This window comes from Petaurus breviceps, unplaced genomic scaffold (assembly GCF_028583685.1).
Source record: "Petaurus breviceps papuanus isolate PSGF00001 unplaced genomic scaffold, PetGlider_PUasm1.0 191, whole genome shotgun sequence".
NCBI lineage: Eukaryota > Metazoa > Chordata > Mammalia > Diprotodontia > Petauridae > Petaurus > Petaurus breviceps.
Window position 1 is genome coordinate 4,581,230 of NW_027185811.1, and position 20,379 is coordinate 4,601,608.

Here is a 20,379-nt window from a genome sequence, read left to right on the forward strand (position 1 = left end):
TCATTCCAAACCATGTCTATGTTCTAAACTGGAGGGCTGGGGCTTGAATTCATTGTACTTCACCTTAGTACCCACCATACAGCTAAATATTAGCAATGTCATCCTGACTAGGAGATTGATATTCTATTTTAGAACTGTGTCTGATCCTAGGCAGGGTTCAAAATGGCAGAAAAGATGGAGGGAAGTGAAAATGGAACATAAACTAAATAGCAGTGATGTTTCAGAGCTATGAAAGCTAAAAACAGTAGATGAGGGGTACCTCTTCTCTGTAGCTAACTGCAGACAAGGGGGCTTAAACTATACCAAAAAGAAAGATTGAGGATATTAGGAAGGTCATCAGGGAGTTTCAGGGTCATATGATATTAGGATTTGTTACTTAGGAAGGTTGTCAAGTCTCCATCTATAGAACTGTAGAAGAAAATCCTTGTATATTTGGGAGCAAGAGAAGGCTCTTACTGCCCAGAAGGAGAGGGAAAAACACAACAGCAAAAGGCTACCATTTGTGGCTGTGGGATCCTCATATACATCTGTATGAAAAAAGGCCTTGTCATTTGATTGGTTCAGATGTCTACAGCTTCTCTTCGGCAATTACTGCCAGGAGTAGGAGTAGGGAGGACTATGCTTGGGAAGGATGAGTTAGATTGAGAGGAACACAGATCTGAGATTTTCAGAGTTCCTCTCCATGAAACAAAGAAATTTGTTAGTTGCAAAGTACCTTGTCCTTGCCTCCTTACCTCATACTTGGCCCACCGGAAGATGGAAAAGGGGTGGGCTTGAGAGGGAAGGTGTTAAAGAAGGAAGCCAACAAATTGAGGCTTCTAGAGAGACAGGACAAGAAAAATCTCATGGCTCCTACCAAAATTCGGTCAAAAGCTGAGGGGGTACCACCCCGCTGCACATGTCCCAGGACAGTGACTCGTGTGTCATATCCCAAACGCTTCACCACCAGCTGTAGAAAGGGAGAATTGAAGAAGAGATAGAGACAAGATGTCGAGCAAGTCAACAAGGAAAACAGTCACAGAAACATTTGGGATAGGATGAATATACCTCTTACAATAGTCAAACATTTTACAATAATAAAGAAAGGATAGAAAGAAGGAAAAATTAGGAATACATTGAGCTCTTCTGGGGAAGAGAGGGTAGAAGAGCATAGTATGGCCTTACATAATGCTAAGGAATTTATAGATGTCCTTAGGGGATGAGGGACTTAAGGATAAAAGGGATCAGGCATTAGAAGGCAAAGAGAATTGATGAGATAGAAGCACAGGTATAAGAGAATGTCAGAGGAAAAGGGATAGGAACAAAGGATTTGGGGACAGAGACACACAGAATCCAGGGGGATTCGGAGATTTGTAAGGTAGGAGGTGTGGGGATGGGGACTCTGCCTCCAGCCACTAACATCCTTGATGTTCTCAGATGAGATGGGTTTCCCATGCCTGTCAATTGCTCCTTCAGCCACAATGATGATGTTGAGACGGGAACCACGGCACCTTGTCTGGCCAAGAAGAGGAGATGGTCAGTGGGATAAGGGCAGGTCAGCAGAATAAGAATAGTTGTTAGGAATGACAGTGAGATGAAAACAGAGAGAGAGAGAGAGAGAGATAGGGAGACTTTACCTCAGTGAGCCGGCGGCAAAGATGATCCTCCCAATCATCATCTGGCGGGCACTCAGGAACAAAAACCCAGTCAGCTCCACAGGCAATAGAGGTGATCAGGGCGAGATACCTGGGATGAGAACCAAAGAAGCATCATCCCATCACTGTCTCCACCCAGCCAGTATCCTGCTCCCAACCAGATGCTCCCCTGGCCCCATCCCAGGTACAGATGTCCTCTAAAGACATCCCCCACCCTGTAATCAATCCTCTTCTCTAGACTGGTGAGAGGTCTGCGGTTTCCATAGGTAATTTCAAGTTATAGGGCTTGCGGGGATCTACTCTAATTTCATCTCCAAAGGCATATCCAGTGAAATGCAGTCCAGTTATCATGGCCCCAGAATCTCATTGAGTTTGAGTGGGGTGTAGGCAGGAGTGCGGGATGAGCGGCATGAGGTCCTGAGTTGCGGTGCTTCTGTAAAACCCTTTAGACTAGAGGAGTATATGTCCAATGCCTGATCCCTACGATCCCTACAGCCACTCTAGATGGAGGGATTTTCAGTGGTAGCTCTGTTAGACATGGAAATGAGAAGGTAGTGCAGAGTCCTGAGTCCAAGGGGGTGAACAGATTAGGATGGAGCTCTTACCCACAGTGCCGGCCCATCACCTCCAATACAAAAGTCCTCTGGTGACTGTAAAAGATCAATGTGGGAGGAGATAAGGAATTTTGATCACTGAGACCTGGATATCACAGGTTGGCCCTACAGCCTGCCCTCTGAGACCCTGGAGAAACTATATTGCAGTGAACTCAGAGATCCAGATTGGGAATTAGGCAAAATTTCAGGAAGTCACTTCACTTCACTGAAGGTATTGTTCAGATTAAGGTGTCCTTTCTAGGCCTGAGGGCAACTGGTAAGGGGTCCTAAAATATAATGCATGATCCATTAGACTCCAAATCTGTTAGGGGGGGAAAGGGAACAGAAAGGATTGAACTGAAATGAAATCTTCCAGAACCTCTCGGGAACACAACAAAATCTACTTTGGTGGGGTAAAGTAAAGGAAGGGTGTTGGGGGCTTTTCAGAACTGACTTCAACCTTTAGAAGGGTTCATACTGGCTCTGGAAGCTTCAAGGTTGCACATTCAAGGTATAGCCTGGAAGTCCTGAATTCACTGCCAAATGTTAAGCTCGAATTCAGTGAAACAGAAGGATATTTTGGTGAAGATTAGTCCAAATGATCCAAGTCTTAGAAAGTGGTTGTTAAAGTCCCTTCAGCCCCTATACCCCAATGAACTAGCCTGTTCCAACCCTTCACCCTACCACATCTCCCATCTCTTAGCCCTTCTCCCACCTTTGGGCTGTGGTGGTAATAGCATCCACAATCTCTATGATACGGTGTAGGGCAGAATCAGTACCGATGGTCATGTCTGTGCCACAGAAGTCATTGTCGATGGAGCCAACCAAGCCCACAATATTCAGGTAACTGGACTTCTTCACCTCGTCTTCTGTGATCTTGCCTTTCAAGTAGGAAGCAGACAAAAAGCCACAGTTAAGCACTAGATACGAAGACTTGTGGAATCCATAATGAAAAGGGAAAGAACTACAACCCCAAGAATGGGTAGTGAAAAATGAGGCAGTAGAAAAAGGAACATTAACTATTCCTTACTGCTAGGCAATACTGTGTACAGTGGCTAGAGCATTGAAGTCAGGATGATCCGAGCTCAAATCCAGCCTCAGTTACTATCTCCATTACCCTGGACAAGTCACTTAACTCCTATTTGTCTCAGTTTCTCATCTGTAAACTGGGAACACACTGGAGAAGGAAGTGACAAACTACTACAGTATCTTTGTCAAGAAAATCCCATGGCCCATGTCCATGGAGTCACATAGAGCTGGACACAACTGAATGACTGAACGACAGCTGCTAGGAAGTACCTTTCCAGCTGCATAATCAAGTTCTTGAGACATGCTGAAAGAATTAGCAGGCTGGTGGGAGATGGGGGTAGGCACAGGGAAGGGAGAGTGGCACTAGAGTCTAGATGTGACCCCAACCATGGCAGAGGCTTCTTACCTTCCTTCTGTAACTCGGCCAACAGGCCACTCCATTCGGCACGGAAAGTGTCTGCTCCAGTGAGGCTGCCATCGCCTCCAATGACACACAGATTGGTAATCCCAAGTTTCACAAGGTTGCAGGCAGCTTGAAGTCGGCCTGGACGTTCAAAAAAATCTTTGCAACGGGCGCTACCTATTATTGTGCCTCCCTGGAGGAAGGATCGTTAGTTAGCCTTTTAGGTGATATCGCTGAGTTCATGTTCACTCTACTGGGCCAGTCCTAAGCCCAACTCCTCAGTGGGTCTGCAGTGACTGATGGCCCCACTACCACCATCTTTTGACCATGCCACTGCCCTACTTAAGAGCTTCTAATAACCTGGTGTCTCTAGAACAGGAGTTCTTAACCTGAAGTCTGTGAACTTGTTTTGTTAAAAATAATTTATTTTCAAAACTGTTTCAATAAAATTGGTTTCCTTTATCATCCAATGTATTTTATTTTATGGATTTAAAAACATGATTCTGAGAAGTTCATAGGCGGTTTCCCCAGATTGCCATAGAATAGCCATACTAGCACAAAAGGTCAAGAACCCTTGCCCTAGGATGAAATGCGGCTTCCTTTGTTGGGCGTTTGAAGAGCTTCACAATCTCGCTCCAGCCTGTCTCTCCATATGTACCTGCTGATCCTCAGTCACCATATTCCATCTGCTGCCTCCAAGCATGGGCTGCTCTCCCTGCTCAGCTCAGCTTCTTGGAGCTCCCCCATCTCCCACCTAGCTCCCCTGAATGCTCTGCTTAAGGGCTGCCTCCTACAAGGAGCCTTTCCTGATTCTCCTAGTTGTGGGTGCTGCTGAGCCGTGATTAAGTTACTCTGCATTTATTTATCATTTACTTTGTTGCACATGTGTTACATCCTCCCAACAGAACATAAGCTCCTGAAGGGCAGGGACTATTTCATTTTCGCCTGGTACACTGTAGGTACTTAATAAATGCTTTTAAAATTAAATCATTAATTTAAATCTGTTCCTACAGAAAGAAAAAATGTGTGTGTGTACATGTGTGTGCTAGGGAGACACCATCAGGCTTTCCCCTGGTCAGAAGTCTTATCAGAGAGCTGATTCTCCCTCCTAGAAGGCCTCTTGACTTGTGGTGTATCTGAATTTCTTGAAGCTTCCTAAGGCTATGTGTAGGGAGTAGCAGATTTTTCTTAGTAACCTGGTATCACAGGATTGAACTTAAACTCCATTGGGGAGGTCACTGTTTTTGGAATTTCAGCGTTTTTTCTTTTTACTCTTATATGACCTCCCCCATTCCACTACCTCCCCATTCATACTAGATTCTGTTCCTCATTCCTTCTATCCAAAGGAAAATACTAGGTACCAGGAATTGTAGCTACAGTGTCTAGGTTCAGGCAAGAATGGAGATACTTCTAACTCTGGAAACTCCCCTGAATTCCCAGAGTGCCATGGATACTTCCAGGGAGAAGAAGCAGGAGCTTCAATTCTGAGGCATCACTGATGTCAGAGAGTTTTTAGTATCTCTGCCCCATCCTTAGAGTGTTTTATAGAAGAAAGCCATCTAGGAAAACCATAAGAACAGCCATAGGCAGGCACCAAACCCTGGGGAAGGGCTTAATTAGCTGTAACAAAGCTGCTCCCTCCTTTTAAAGAGGAGGGAGCTGGGGAGGGACACAGAGATAGTGGGTAGATGGGGTATGGCTATTTGCTGCTTTCTTCAGTTTTGACTGTGACATTTACTGGCTGGATGATTGGAAAGCAAGTCTGTTAATCTCTCTGGGTCACAGTTTCCTCATCTGTAAATTGAGAATAATTGGACTTGTGAAGCCTAACTTCACTTGTAATAAAGATAACATTTTGTAAACACTAAAGTGCCAATAAATGTAAGTTATTATTATTTCTACAATTCACATTGCTCTGATATTCTCAATAAATACATGGAATGGGGGGGAGGGTAATGAGAGAGGGAGACACCTAATATGACTAGAAGAGGCAGCAATCTGAGCAGAGGCCATTCTGAGCATGGTAGAAAAGTGATTTTTTTTGGAGACCTAGTAAATTTCTGGAAGTTCTCTGAAGGGCTGTCTGAGCTATTACCTTGTAATGCCTCCTAATCTCTTTTCATCCTCCCCAAACTTTCTTCCCTGAAACCTAATCTCTATCACATGGTTAGCCCACAGGCGTTGGCTCTGCTACTGGATCTGATTCCTACTCTCCAATCAGGTTATTTTCAGGCCCAGACCTTCTCCACAATCCCAAAACAGATTCTGTTTATATGCCAGCTCCCAGATTCCTGCCTATGACCTTTCTCAAAAAGATCAGACTATCTTAGAGCATGTCTCATGACCATCATCACACAAGAAAAACAAAATGAACTTCCAAAGCATAAAAAACAAATAGAAAATGCTGCCCCTCTTCTGTCCTTGAAACTTTCCACATCTAGCCACTAGGTAGTGGAGCTTGAAAGAGGATCTAGACTCAAAGCAAGGTGCAGGGAGCCAGGGACAAAGGAAACATTGGCTGCAGGTCTCCCAGAACATACCAGCTGGACGATCATGGAAACACTTTCCCAGTTGGCCTCTTTGATGTTACCTCCACCATCTACCAGACCTTGATAACCCTGTAGAACACAGAGGATCACAGATTTAGAAGTCACATTTTACACATTAGGAAACTGAGGCTAAGAGAGCTTAAGCAAATTGCCCAAAGTCACAAGGATAATAAAGAGCAAAGACTCATGTTCCCTGACTCCAAATCCAGCATTCTTTCCATTGAATCACACTGTACATCCATTCAACTTTTGCTCCATTTTTCCTTCCTCGTCTAAGACTGAATGAATCCTAAGGAAAGAGCTAGTTCTAGTTTCAAGTTCTAAATTACCAAAGCCCCTGAGAATCAAGCCTATGGGGAATCACCCATCTGTGGTATCTTAGCTTCTGACTGGTGGCAAAACAACTCTTGCCCTTGGTCCGTGCAGACTGGGGAGTTTCTCTGTTCTGCCTCTTGTTCCTCAAGAAACGAATGCCCCAGCCTTACTCACTATCCTCCCATACTAAACAGCAAGCAAATCCTATCTTTTAAACCTTAATTTACCACCTTATCCCTTATTTTACAGTGTTCAAAGAAGATGGATAACCAGGGTCTTCCTGGACAATTAGAGGAATATGGAGGAGGCATGCCCTGATGAAGGAATACTAGGGTATAAAAGGGCAAACATGGGGCGGCCAGGTGGCACAGTGAGTAAGAGCACCAGCCCCAGTGTCAGGATGATCTTGAATCTGGGCTCAGACACTTAACACCCACCCAGAAACACCTGGCTGTGTAACCTTGAGCAAGTTACTTAACCCCAATTGCTTAGGGGCAGCCAGGTGGCTCAGCAAGTAAGAGCACCAGCCCCAGAGTCGGGATTACCTGGGGGATCCAATCCTGGGCTCAGATACTTAGCACCACACCCAGAAATAACTGGCCAAGTAACCTTGAGCAAGTTATTAACCCCACTTGCTTTAAAAAAAAAAATGAAAGAGCAAACAGACTCATCCAAAGGGGAAAGAGGGAGATGAAGGCAGTAAAAGAGAGGGAACTGAACTGAGAAGGTAGCTGAAAAGGTTGGGCTAATACCTCATGATTAGGATCTGACGAAAGCAGAAGTTGGAGAACCAGGCAGTGAAATTTCTCCCATCCTGAGAAAAATTTTATTAACTGTCAGGTGGCCTCAGTCTATTCCTAGATACACTCAGCTTACTGTGTTACTAACCATCTCACCTCAATTCTTTTATCTCATTCTCTCCCTCTGATGAAGAAGCAAGAATAGGTGCATATGGAGATGTGGGCAAACATGCTTCTTCCTTCTTAGTTAAAAGTTCCCTGTACCCTGGAACCCTTAGGAAGCATGGCCCCATCATCTTGTCCATCAGGCTAAAAAGGACTGGCCTGAGAAGGAAAGTATCATAAAAGAAAGGACAGGAGTGGGGGTGCTAAGTCAGGGACAGTCTTATTGATGACAAGAGGAGAGGAAAGCAAAGAAATGGGAAATTTTGTCAAGTAATAAATGGTAAATTTGCCCAAAAGACCTAAAATAAGGAAGAAAAAATAAGATGAACTTAGGAGGACCCTGTCACTTCTGGGGGAGGGGGGAAGGTGGAAGAGAAATTCCATAATATTTGCTCTATCCTTAGTGATAAGAAATAGAGAACACAAGACTGATTAGAGAACAGAGAGGGAATGATAGGGAGCAGGTTACCAACCTCATGGACAAAGAAAACCCTTGCTCCAGTGAAGAGCCCAACACGCACCACAGCTCGGACAGCTGCATTCATACCTGTGTAGAAAAGGAAGGAGAGAAATCAGGAGAAAACACGGAATTAAGGGGGTGGTAGGAGGGGAGTATGGGAGTAAAACTCATCCAGGCTGCAGAAAAAGGAAGGTGATATTTTCCTGCTGGTTGTATTCCCTGAGTCGGGAATGCCATCCTCATCTAAACCCATTTCTCCCTCCTTCATTTCAAAGTTATTAGAGACCCAGCCCTTTCCTAAAACCTCTTTGTGATACATAGACAATTTGGTCTGCCTTCTACACCAGTCCTAAACATTTAACTTTTATTTACTTCCATGAATAACATGGGTCCCCAGTGGGTTGTTTGAAAGGTTAGGTCCCTGTTATTGGTCCAATCTGATTCTCTCAGAACCTCTACCCACATACGGTTGTGTGTAGCCAAAAGGGGGTAGAAGGAGGGGTCACAAACCTGGGATTCCACAGTCTACCCTTCCTTACCCTGGTCAAAAGAGTTGTGGCTAAGTCTATTTCATTCTCTCTTCCTGGATTCTAGCAGTCAGTTATTCAATCAACAAATATTTATTGAGTACCACCTAAATCTTGATAACAACTCATATCATCATAGCCCATCTGGAAAAGAAGGAGGCCCAAACTCCAAGATATCACAAGCCCAAGTGGTAGTACTAAAAACTCACTTAAAACTTGAGAAGGGAGGGAACGCACCTGGAAACTCTTCAAAAGATAATTCCAGAAGCTTTTTTAAAAAAGAAAATAAGGTCAGGGTCATAGCAAAGCAATAAGTGGATGAGGAAGGGCATAGCATGGTCAAGCAAAGTAAGAAGCAACGTGAACTCCAGGTCTAGCAAAGTTTTGAAGATAGGAACTTGGGTAGACATGGGGATGAACAAAGTCCTGACTAAAAATTCTGCATCTTGGGCAAGTACCACAAACCACTTTATTGGTAGAACTAGGGAAGTATTAATTCCACACACTATTACTATATGAACTGGAGGATGTTTTGAATAAGGGAAGTTATTGTGCAGACCTAGGGTAGTTTGGGTTAACCTTGTTCCCCAGTCGAGTGAGGTGAACTAGCCATACATAAGTCTTTTGGGAAAGAAAAGTAGAAAAGCAGTATTTAGGCTTTTGGTGGGGAACTCCTAAAACCCCAAAGAACATCTTTGCTGACTGTTTTTTATCACCTTGCTTAATATTTTTATCTGTTTTTGTCATTCCTAAACTGCTTTTAAATTACTTGGAAACTGCTATTGGCTGAGAAGTAATATGGAATATATTTTTAGTTAAAAAGATTGTTAATTTAACAAACTCTTGGGTGATTCAATGACCCTGATGCAGAAGAGCTACCTAGACACAAATCCATGGTAAGCAACATGAAACACACCCTAAAGTTGGGGAAAAGGGGTTGGGTATTGCCCTGTGAGGAGAGTTATAAATCTTGGGACACCAGGAGGTCAGTACTGAGAGGCTGCCCCTCCCTCACTTCTCCCCTAGGAATCAGACCATCTGGTAACTTCCTATTTAAACTAATTGTTCTTGGTAACCAGGAGCTATGGTCAGGTGTTTACTCACATCTGGCATCTAAGAAACCTGATTACTGGGGGTAAATCCATTTAGCAAGGAGAGCTCAAAGCCACTCCCCTCCCTATGAAATATAAAATTTGAAATGGAAGGGCCTTTAGACATCATTTATTCCAACAGCTTCATTTTATGGAGGAGCAAAGTGAGGACCAAGAAGGGGGAAGGGATTTACCCCAAGACTTTGCTTAAACAGTAAAGCTCACTCAAACCCTTACTGAAACAGGATGAGCTGAGCTGTCAAATGTTAGAGACTCACACTGTCAGAGAAATTAGAGTTCAGGTCTCCTAACTCCTAGCCCAATACTTTGTTCAGCCAAGGTGGTGAAATGTGTGTTTTTGGAGGGACAGCAGATCTTCCTGAGCAGTGACCTCCCGTCTTGTGGTTGAGGATTAAGTGGAGAGGGGACCCTCAATCTTTCCAGGGACATCCTAGCTCAAAGCTCACCCCAACCCAGATTTCAAGGAACCCTAACCACCAGTTAGGTGACGCAGTCAATAATTTCTGGACTTGGAGTCAGGAAGATTTTAGTTCAAATCCTGACTGATATTTACTGGCTATGTGACTCTGGGCAAATTTTAACCCCTCTTAACCTCAGTTCTCTCCTCCAGGAAGGCATGGTTCTGGCACAGAAGGTGGTGCTACCTCTTCCTTCGATGGCTTTGCCCCACTTAAAGGGCCTCCCTCTTTGTGGGCTCATCATGGGTTGCTGCCAGGACCAGAAACTGTACTCCCCTCCCTCCCTAGGTGGTGAGGCATGCTACAATGCAACCCTTGAAGAGCAACCCCTCTTAGTCCTAAGGATACCAGTGAGGTCTAGGACTATCTCTTTGGTCATAGGTTCAAGCCCTCCCAGTGTGATCTCTGCCCTTTTCTCACCACATGACCAATGAGCTGGGCCTGTCATACCCCTAACTGTATCCAAACATCTCAAATTCCACCCCAGACCTCTTCATTGGAGGAGTATAAGCACTCTCAGCTTCCTTCTCCAACCTAGTTTTTTCCCTCCCCTCCCCCAAATTATAGCAATGACACTGAACCCCCGAGAGGGGTTACAGCCCATCTAGACCGACAAGCCTTCAGTTTAGGTTGGTAAATTGTCAATGTGGCTGGTCCTGGGTACAAGTACTTCCAGGACTCTTAGCTCAGTTTGTCTTAGGGTTAGTTTGGGAGCATTTAAGGGAGTAGTTCTATGTAAAGCCTAAGTGCGTGAGCTTAAAGCTCTTTGCAATAATAATCTTAACTCTTCCAACATTAGAACCAAGGCCAGAGTTATAAACTAGGACATTAGAGTATAGGGGAAAATGCCTCATATGGAGGGTGGGGAAAGAAACTTAAGATAATGGTGATCATATTTAGACCTTGCATTTACATAAGCGCTCTGTAATTTTTTAACAAACACTTTCACATATATTATCTCATTTTATCTTCATAACAGCCCTGTGAAGTAGGTAAGAAGGTATGGTCCCCATTTGATAGATGAGGAAACAAAGATGCAGGTTAAATGACTTGTTCAAGATCACACAAATAGTAAGTGAAAGAACTTGTTTCCAGATTCCCAATCCAGCTTTCCTTTCACCAGATCATGCTGGATCCCTGGAATCTAATCCTGGTTCTGCTGTAACTTTCTTCATTACCCCAAGTGAATCTTCTAGTTTATTTAGGATTCTCTCCCCCATTCTCTTTGATCCTACAGGACCTTAGCATCTTCCATCATTATATGTGCTTGCCCCTTCCCTGTTCCATGAAATAAGAGGATATTTTTCAATGGGTGGTGGGGAAGTGGGGGGGGGGGGAAGGGAGGAGCATCAGGGGTTGGGGTAGAATGGAAAGTGTGATTCTTCTAGCCATATAAAAAGGGAGATTGAGGTACAGTGAGGGTTCAAAGATTTGAGCCAGAGTCCAGATTTCCTAACTCTCATCCCAGCACTTTATTTATTTTTTTTATGAGCAATCGGGGTTAAGTAACTTGCTCAAGGTTACACGGCCAGTTATTTCTGGGTGTGGTGCTGAGTGTCTGAGCCCAGGATTCGATCTCCAGGTCATCCCAACACTGGAGGCGGTGCTCTTACTCACTGAGCCACCTGGCCGCCCTCATCCCAGCACTTTAAATACTATACTACCACCTGCTACCAGCCTGGGAACCAGGTGCAGAAGGAAAAGACAAGACAGTTGAGGTCTAGAGTCAATCCTGGAGCACTCCTCAGGCCTAGTGTCCTCTGGAAGACCAGCTCTGTGCCTCAAGGCACAATGTCACCTCTCCAGCTGAGGACTTTCTGGCACTGAGATATTTCTTGGCAAAGAAGTTTCACAGCCTCAATTTCCTGAACCTGTCTCTTATACCCTATTTCTCTGGGATGAATATCAAGAAAACCTGGAGGGTGAAGGTCCAGGAATACCGGAATACCCTCCACTGCCCTGCTTCAGCCCCTTGGCTTGGTCTGGTCTTCAGGCAATCCTGCTTCTATCTTTCTTTAGCTGCTTCATGTCACTGTTAACTAACCCTCTATGAACAGCTGCCAGGTCCATTAGAGGCAAGAAGAGGAATAGGGTTACAGGCCTCAGCTAGAGTGAACTTTCAGCTGTGCCAGAAGCCCTAAAGGGTTATAGGGAACATCAGAGGCACGTAATTCAGATTCCACAATTACTGCCTACCCAGGAAGAGGTATGGCAACAACTTTAGATGACAATGATAGCAGAGAATGAGTCAGAAAGAGAGCAAAGGAGTTGAAGCTTCAGTTAGGGCTGCTCAATAAGATGGGCAGCTAAAATTACAGACTGGGCATGATTAGACAGAGAAGGCTGAATTCAGTGAATTTGAAAGAAAATATAGGGCTAGTTTCTCTCCAGAATAAGTCTAAAACTACAAGGCAAGAACCTAAATTGGAACAGAAATGATTAAAGCTAGACACCAAGAGAACTTCCTGAGTGACATGGCAGACATATGTTAATAGAAGTGTTAAAATCTCTTTTAAAATAAAGTAGACAATTATATACCAGGAGAGGGCTGGACCACTAAACGATCTCTTGAGTTCCCTTCTGGACCTATGATTTGTTCCAAAAGGCTCAATCTGAGAAATTGGGAGACTATGACAAGTTGACATATTTGAGTGCATACTGCCATGATGGGAAGGAGAGGGAGGGGAAGAAAATTTGAAACTCAAGGGACTGTGGAACTGAATGTTGGAAACTAAAAATAAATAAATGAATTCAAAATATCAATTAATTAATTAATTAATTTTTGGGGAAAAAAGAATCCCAGGATCTTTACATTTAGGGGTGAGCATGTAACAATCTTGACCCTGCTCTCATTTTTGGTGGATGTGATGAAGTCCATGAGCTTGTATTAACACAGATCCTATAGCTGTGAAAGAGCCAAAAGGTCTGTTTCTGATAATTCCCATGATACCTGCCCCCAACCCCCATCCCCACCCAGGATTGGCTGATCTTGACCAGACTCTGAATATCTACCTCTGGGAAGCAAACGAGACTATATTGTTTCTACCTTACTCTCCCTCATACTGTCCTTCCTACTACAATGGTTCCAATCTAGACCCATGATACAAGAGACCTAGGGCTCCACTGCAGTGTTCTTTTTAAGCCCCATCTCTATTTGAGTTGCCTTTCAATATACTCTCAATTGTATTACCTCCAATTTATCTTGTTTATATTTTACATGTACACAAGTGCTTTTGAACATTATCTCTTCCATTAGATTGTGGGTTCCTGGAGGGCAGAGAGTGTTTTTGTATTTCTTTGTATCCCTGGCACTATATACCACAATGCCTGGTATATAGTAAGCACTAAATAAGTGCTTGTTGACTGACATTTCAGTTGGAGACCTCTTTAGGCTTTATTTTTGACTCTCTGCCCTGTTCTGTCCCTTTGCCTTCCCAGGTCTTACTCTCACTTTCTTTAGTCCCCAGTGACGTTCATAAATGCTATGGGCATAACTTTGCATCTATCACAGAATCCTGGAAAATTTTGTGTAGAAGAAGGCCAGTAGCTAGACTAGATGATAATAATAACTCAAATTTAGATGGTACTTCATGGTTTACAAAGTACTTGATTTCACAACAGCTCCACAAGGTAAATACTTCACATCTGAGCTACCTTTCAACCCTTAAGATATTGTGATGCTATACCATCTCACCTTTCCCATCTGTTTACAGAAAGAAAGGTCCTTCCATAAATATTGTACACCTGTTATATTCAAGGACACTGCTAGGTTGTGGCAACATAGACAAATACAAAACAATTCCTGCCCTTAAGAAAGTTCCTGACTCAGGAAGATGTTGCCCACTCCTGGGCTAAGTGGTCTTCAAGGGAACAGCTGTCCTAGCCACCTGAGTTTGGCACTCAAAATCTATAGTTGGAAGGGATACTATTCTTGAATGAAAGGAATTTGATATATATATTTATCTCCTTTTCATTAAATAACCCCAGCATGGCATAATGGGAAGAGCCTTAGATCAGGAATCAGAAGACCTCTACAACTCTGTTGTTAATCAGTCAACAAACACTTATGAAGCACTTATGTGTTAGGCATTGCACTCAGCACTGAGGATACCAAGAAAAGTTAAAAAAAAAAAACAACCTCCAACCATTTCTGCCCTCAACAATCATTTGAATGAGAGAAACAACTTGTAAATAACTAGGTATATGTGACATATATACAGAATAAATGGAAAGTCACTTCAGAAGGGATGTCACTAGAATCTGGGGGACCAGGAAAGACCTCCTGAAGAATGTAGAGTTCAAGTTGAGTCTTGAAGGAAGTCAGGAAACTTAAGGGGTGGTGGCGAAGAGGGAGAAATTCCAGGCATGGGGGACAGCCAGTGTGAAGGCATGAAGAGGGGAGATGGAGTATCTTGTGCATAGCTGGATGGGAAGCAGTATGGAGGGAAGGAAGGAGCAAGAAGTTGGGAAAGATAGGAAAGGACCAGGCTCTAAACTGTGCTAAAATGACAGAGGACTTGCTGTTTGATCTCCAGGAAATAGGGAGCCACTGCACTGATGGAATAAAGGGGTGATGTGGTCAGCCCTATACTTTAGGAAAATGATTTTGGCAACTGAATGGAGGATGAAGTAAGAGTGGGGAGAGTGGGGAGAGATCTGAGGAAGGAGAACAATTAGAAAGCTATTAGAGGTGAGCTATTAGACTTAGAGGCAATGAGAGTGTGTGAGTGGGAGAAAAGAGAATATATGAGAGGTATAGAGAAAGAAATGACTAGACTTGGCAATGGACTGGCAAATGACTGATATCTCCCCGTTAAATTGTAATTTCCCTCTCCAAGGGAATTCCTCATTCTTTCTTTCTATTGTTCCATAGACTACAAAACAAAATTCTAGGTGAAGTTGGACTTCTGGGTCACATGATCAACAAGATAGAAGAAATAGACATTTTCTCTAATTCCCATGATCTCCCAAACCTTTCCAAAGCAGAAATTATCCATCAAAGTAAAGCAACTTCAGCTGTCTCCATGGTTTAGGACACCTGGAACCTAAAAGGTTTTTAAGAAAATCTATGAATTGACACCTCCCTCAAGACCAGCATCATTTAGCATCACCTCCCCTACCCCTCACCATGCTACCGGCATTAAGGCTGTGCTAACAGGGCCTGGTATATCAATTCGCAACAAAACCCAACCTCACAGCCCAGATCCTCCTCCCTCTTCCCAGGCTCCAGGCTATGGAAGTTTGTAGCCAGTGCCTAGGCTATGGAAACTTGCTGGGGCAACTACAAACAGCCAGTGCCATATTAACACTGTTCTGTGCTGCAAAAGATCCCTTCAGGAGAGCAGAGGAATAGAGAGAAAGGGGCAAGACACATGTCTGAGCTTGAAATAGAACTCAACTCTATACCTTTTCCCTTTTCCCAGAGCCCTGCAGAACCAAACTACAGAAATCAACTCCCATAGCACCAGCTTGGCAGCTCTGGGAACAGCTGGTGCTGGATCTGAGAATCTGAGGAACAGAGAAAGTGGGACAGAACACCAAGACAAGATATGGGGGTGAGGGGAAAAGAAGGTTCTATGCAGCTCTACATTAAGCCTGAGGGAAAGAGCCAGCATCCAGGTAGGGCAAATTCTGTCTTCCCAAAAGTCCTTTGGGGCAAGGAACCAGAACCAGATGAACCATGAATTGCCTATTGTAGAAGCAGGCCACACATGCAACACCCCAGGCATACAACTATCAGAGGGGAGGGAGTCAGAAAGTGAGCAAGAAGGGAAAATAATGATAAAAAGAAAGACTGAAATTACCAAAGATCTCAGGAGGGAGAAAATTCAAAGACCTTGAACATAAGCAGATAAAATTAATATGGAAAATATTAATAGTAGAAGGAAATATGGCTTCTGGATCTAGTAAAGAAGGAATCTATAAATACTGCAAAACAAAAGAAAATAAATGATTCAACACTTAATGAGACAGAAGACCCTGTGGAATTTGAGGAGGACGTAGAACCAGAATATACTTATCCTGAGTGGTTTAAAAGAGAATTGAAAATTATGAGAGCAGAATTTATGACCTGAATAGCAAAAATAATTAGCAGAACAGAAAAATGTGAATCTGTACTAACTAGTCTCACCAAAGAAACTAAAGAGAAAATAACAGGTTGGCAATGAAAATACACAGAAGTGAAAGACATTCTGGAAGAAGAGAAGCAAAAAAAGCCATCTTTATACATAGTAAATGCTTTATACAGTCTTTCAGTATAAGGGTTAACTAAATGACCAGATGCCTTTCTCATCTCTTCTAACGGGTTCCTTTCAGGGCCTGAACAGAATGATTGTCCCAGTGTCTTTGATTGTCTCCTATTCATCAGTTTAGGAATCAGACAAGGCAAGAAAAACCAAGGATAAAAAAGGGAAAATTCTCCTGTTCTTATTCTGTACTTCCTTTGTCCTTCATACTTAACCTTCCTGCCCCTCCAGCCTTCCCTGTCCTGGCTGATTCTTTCTTTACTTCTTTACTGCTTTTCCCTGCACTACCTCCCCACAGTGGTCCTAATCTATTCAATTATTTCTATTTCTATTTCTGTTCTATTTTTACCCTTCAGGAAAAAGAAGGGCAAATGCTGAAGGAGAGGATGGGAAGAAACAAGGAAGAAGAAGGAGCAGAAGGCAAATAACTTGTTAGGGCTAAGATCACTGACCTGCTGTTTAATCCTAGGACATTTAAAATATTACTGTTAAAAAAACATGGGGGCATATGAGAATCCACTCAGGTATTAGCATCCCATTTGCCACTGATCCTGGATACCTCTTCCAGGAACTCGAGTCTCTGTCTTCCATCTCCCATTTACCAAATTACTGCCATTCCTTCTTCCTCCTTTTATCTATTGCTTCTTCTTCAACTGAATAAATTAATGATAAATAAACTTGGTGCCCAGTCCTTTACAGTACCAAACAGTCCAGGGGACATTCTACTGTACCTTTGGAAAAACTTAAAAGGCAGTTTAAGAATCATTTAGGGAAATAAAAGTAGTGTGGGGACTTTATAGGCTTCAAATTCACTGAGGGTATTAAGTATGACAGTGAATTTTCAGTGAGGCCCAGTTCTGAAGTCTGAACTTTCTAGTGAGGTCTTGTCCATTGATCACAGCTGTCAGATCCTTTACTGAGCAGGGCCCTTTCACTTACCTTGGGCATCTCCCCCAGAGGTGAGCACAGCGATGGCTTTGCCCAAACCCAGTGTTTTTGCCTCAAGATGTGAGTCATGCTTCATGGTCCACTCTGGAAAGTAAAAATAGTCAGTTAAGAGAGATATGGATCACTTGCACAGGCAGTAGCTCTCTTTTTTTCTGCTCTCCGCTTCTTACACTGAATCTGGACTCTATGACTTGGCAACTTTTTGAACTTTCCCGAGACAAGAGCCCCAGAGCTGTTCCCCGTCAGAGCGATAAGCTGAAATGTCAGTGTAATCGAGCCCAAGGCTGTGTCAGCCCTGGGCTAATCCCTCCTACTTCCCTCCCACTCCAACTGGGGTCTATTTGGAGAACAGGGCTAAATTAAGGGGAGGTAGCTGACTGGAAAAGAAGAAATACATTTTTTAAAGGTATCATGATGGAATATGGAGGTAGAGGTGGTTGGGTGAAGAAAGAAGGAATTTAGCAAGGAGAGTAGAAAAATAGTGGAGAGCTAGGAAGTAGCAAGGTTAGGTCTCGTGTTAGGGTTGGAAATATAATCTGTATTTTGGGAATATGGAGAAGGGCTGCATTCAGGATTTGAGTTCAGTCTAGGACTAAGGTTAGGAAAGGGCATTAAAGCTGGGGTTACTAGTAATTTAGTTCTTCACATCCCATTCTCACTCTCAGGTTCTTGACTTTCTCCCCGTTTTCTCTGCATACAGGGTTAGCTTTCACATGATCCATGTGACTGTACATACATGTCCTACAAATATATACACCAATATCTATGTAGGACATTTTCTTCCCTTATTTCTGTCTCTTATACACAAGAACATTTGGCTCCATTTCCCTATCTCCAGCTAGTCACTTTGGAACCCCTTGCAATGTCTGTCCATTATTCCTAGGTCTCCTTTGCAATCATCTAAGTCCTTCACCCTTTAGGTGGATATACCCTTGGGCTCTGACCTGGGCCCTCTTATTTCTCTATTCTATCCCTTTTATGGTGAGCTCATCAGCTCCTGTAGTTACAACTATCATCTGTATGCAGTTATTTCCTAAATCTACATATGTTACCTTCATTTCTCTTTTGAGCTCCAGTCCTAAATCACTCTGCCTACTGGACATTCATTTAGATATCCTATGGGCATTTCAAACTAACCATATTTTCATACAGAACTCACTAGCTTTTTCTCCCCCCAAGCCTACACCTCCTCCAAACTTCCTAATTTTGGATTGAGTATACCATCATTTTTCTAGTCATCAAAGTTTACAACCTCAGACTTATCCTTGATTTTTTATTCTTCCTCACTTCCAATCCTATCCAATCCAATTAGTTGCTATCTTGTCAATTCTACTTCCACAACTTCTCTTGCATCCATCCCTTTCTTTCTATTTACAGGACCTAATTCAAGCTCTGATCATCACTTGTCAAGTGGACTATTGCAATAGCCTCATAACACTCTCCTTGCAACAGTCTCTCCTTTTTTTCAACCCAGCCTCCACATCATTGCCAGAAAGATACTCTTCAATCACAGTGACCATGTCATATTCCATCCCCCAAACCTTTAATGTCTCCTTGTCGCCTTTAATGACGCCTCTAGGATAAAGTACAAACTCCTATGTTTGAAATTTACAGCTCTTCAAAATCTGGTTTCAACCGATAATTATTTCAGACTGATTTCACTGACCTGTACTCTGTATTTCAGCCAAATTAAACTACTTTTGCTCCAAATCCAGAATCCCATCTCCTACTTCTATGGCTTTGCACAGGCTCTCTCTATGCCTGGAACACTGTCCCTCTTCCCCTCTGCCTCTTAGAATTCTTCACTTCCTTTAAGGCTCAGCTCAAATTCCATCTCCCAAAGAGACCTTTTTTGATTTTCTTAGGTGTTACTGCTCCCTTCTAAATTTATAATCTGCATACATTTTGCCTTCCCTCCATAGAATATAATCTCATTAAGGACAGACTGCCCCATTTTTTTCTTTGTATCTCCAGCACATGGCATAGTAACTGGTACCTACTAGACATTTAATAAATGTTCACTGAATTGAACTCATACTCACAGCATAGAATATAGATATATGTCTTCATTCTCTTAGTCATGTAGTGTAAAATCTCAAAGTCACTTTTTACTTCACTTTAATCAATTGTCATATCATGTCAAGGCTTCTTTCATAATGTCTTTCTCACTTCCTTTCTTCCATTTTCACTACTACCAACCTTTACCATTTCCTACCTGAATGCCTACATTATGTCCCTGTTTCTAATATCTCCAGTGTTCAATTCATCATACATAGTGGTACTGGATCGACATTTTTAAAACATCACTTTAATCACTTTACTACGCTGCTCAAATATCTTCAATATTTTTTTCCCCATTGCCTACATGATCAAGGTCAAATTACTTTGTTGGGCAATCAAGTTTTTCCACCATCTAGATTTTCAACCTTATTTTCCACTCTTATGCAGTATAAGCCCTTAGAACTAATCAGGTAGGTCCACCATCCACCACATTTCTCATTTTTGCCTGTGCTTATGAAGTATGAACTCTCTGCTTATAATGTCCCCTCTTTTCAATCCTTTAAGATATAACCCAATTCTAATCACTTTGATGAAAAGCTTTCTCTGAGTATTCATAGTCTACTGAGATCTCATTTCTCTCAGTTCCTATTTATACTATTCCCCACATCATATACCACCCTGTATTGATATTTAATTGTTTCACACATGTATTTCTTGTTTCTTCCAACCAGACTATAAGTTCCTCAAGAATAAGGAATGTCATTTAATTTGTTTGTATTCCTTAGTGCCTAGCATAGTTCATGCTCATAATAACCACTTGAATTTATTTAGTACATGAATGAGCAAAGCCAATACAGATACAAACACATGGATACAGAAACACCACATTTTTTCTATACATATAAGACATGGATTAATACAAAAATAGTTACACACATAGATACAATCATTCACACATGGACAGAGACACCTCAGTTACTCAAGGATCCTGGAAAGAAAGGAAAGAACAAGAATAAGGCAGAATGAAGTGTAAAAAAGGAAGAGCAGAGCTATTCAGCATTTGAGTTAACTGATTCCTTCCTGCTTGACCAATGCTGATCACTATTAGTGCTCCCTTCAAAAAAGAAGTGACTACATAAGGGTCTCATATCCTTGAGGCTTCACTGGAAAGAGAATCATAGCAACAAGAGGAAAGTCCAG

At 42.6% G+C, this 20,379-nt stretch overlaps 1 protein-coding gene across 4 annotated transcripts in view; it reads right to left on the minus strand.

The window, feature by feature from the left end:
* Positions 1–20,379, minus strand: part of PFKM (phosphofructokinase, muscle) — a 55,333-nt gene that overhangs the window by 8,833 nt on the left and 26,121 nt on the right. For 2 of the 4 annotated variants that reach the window (XM_069092661.1, XM_069092658.1), the window contains exons 1-10: positions 17,349–17,503; positions 17,170–17,262; positions 7,902–7,975; positions 6,200–6,277; positions 3,663–3,852; positions 2,943–3,108; positions 2,240–2,284; positions 1,617–1,725; positions 1,400–1,495; positions 857–949 (exon numbers count right to left, since the gene is read on the minus strand). In XM_069092661.1, coding sequence (XP_068948762.1) covers positions 857–949; positions 1,400–1,495; positions 1,617–1,725; positions 2,240–2,284; positions 2,943–3,108; positions 3,663–3,852; positions 6,200–6,277; positions 7,902–7,975; positions 17,170–17,254 — 936 coding nt within the window. In that variant the 5' untranslated portion in view covers positions 17,255–17,262; positions 17,349–17,503. Of the gene's footprint in view, positions 1–856; positions 950–1,399; positions 1,496–1,616; positions 1,726–2,239; positions 2,285–2,942; positions 3,109–3,662; positions 3,853–6,199; positions 6,278–7,901; positions 7,976–17,169; positions 17,263–17,348; positions 17,504–20,379 lie in introns of those variants that run through there. The other 2 variants (XM_069092660.1, XM_069092659.1) reach the window with 1 other exon arrangement.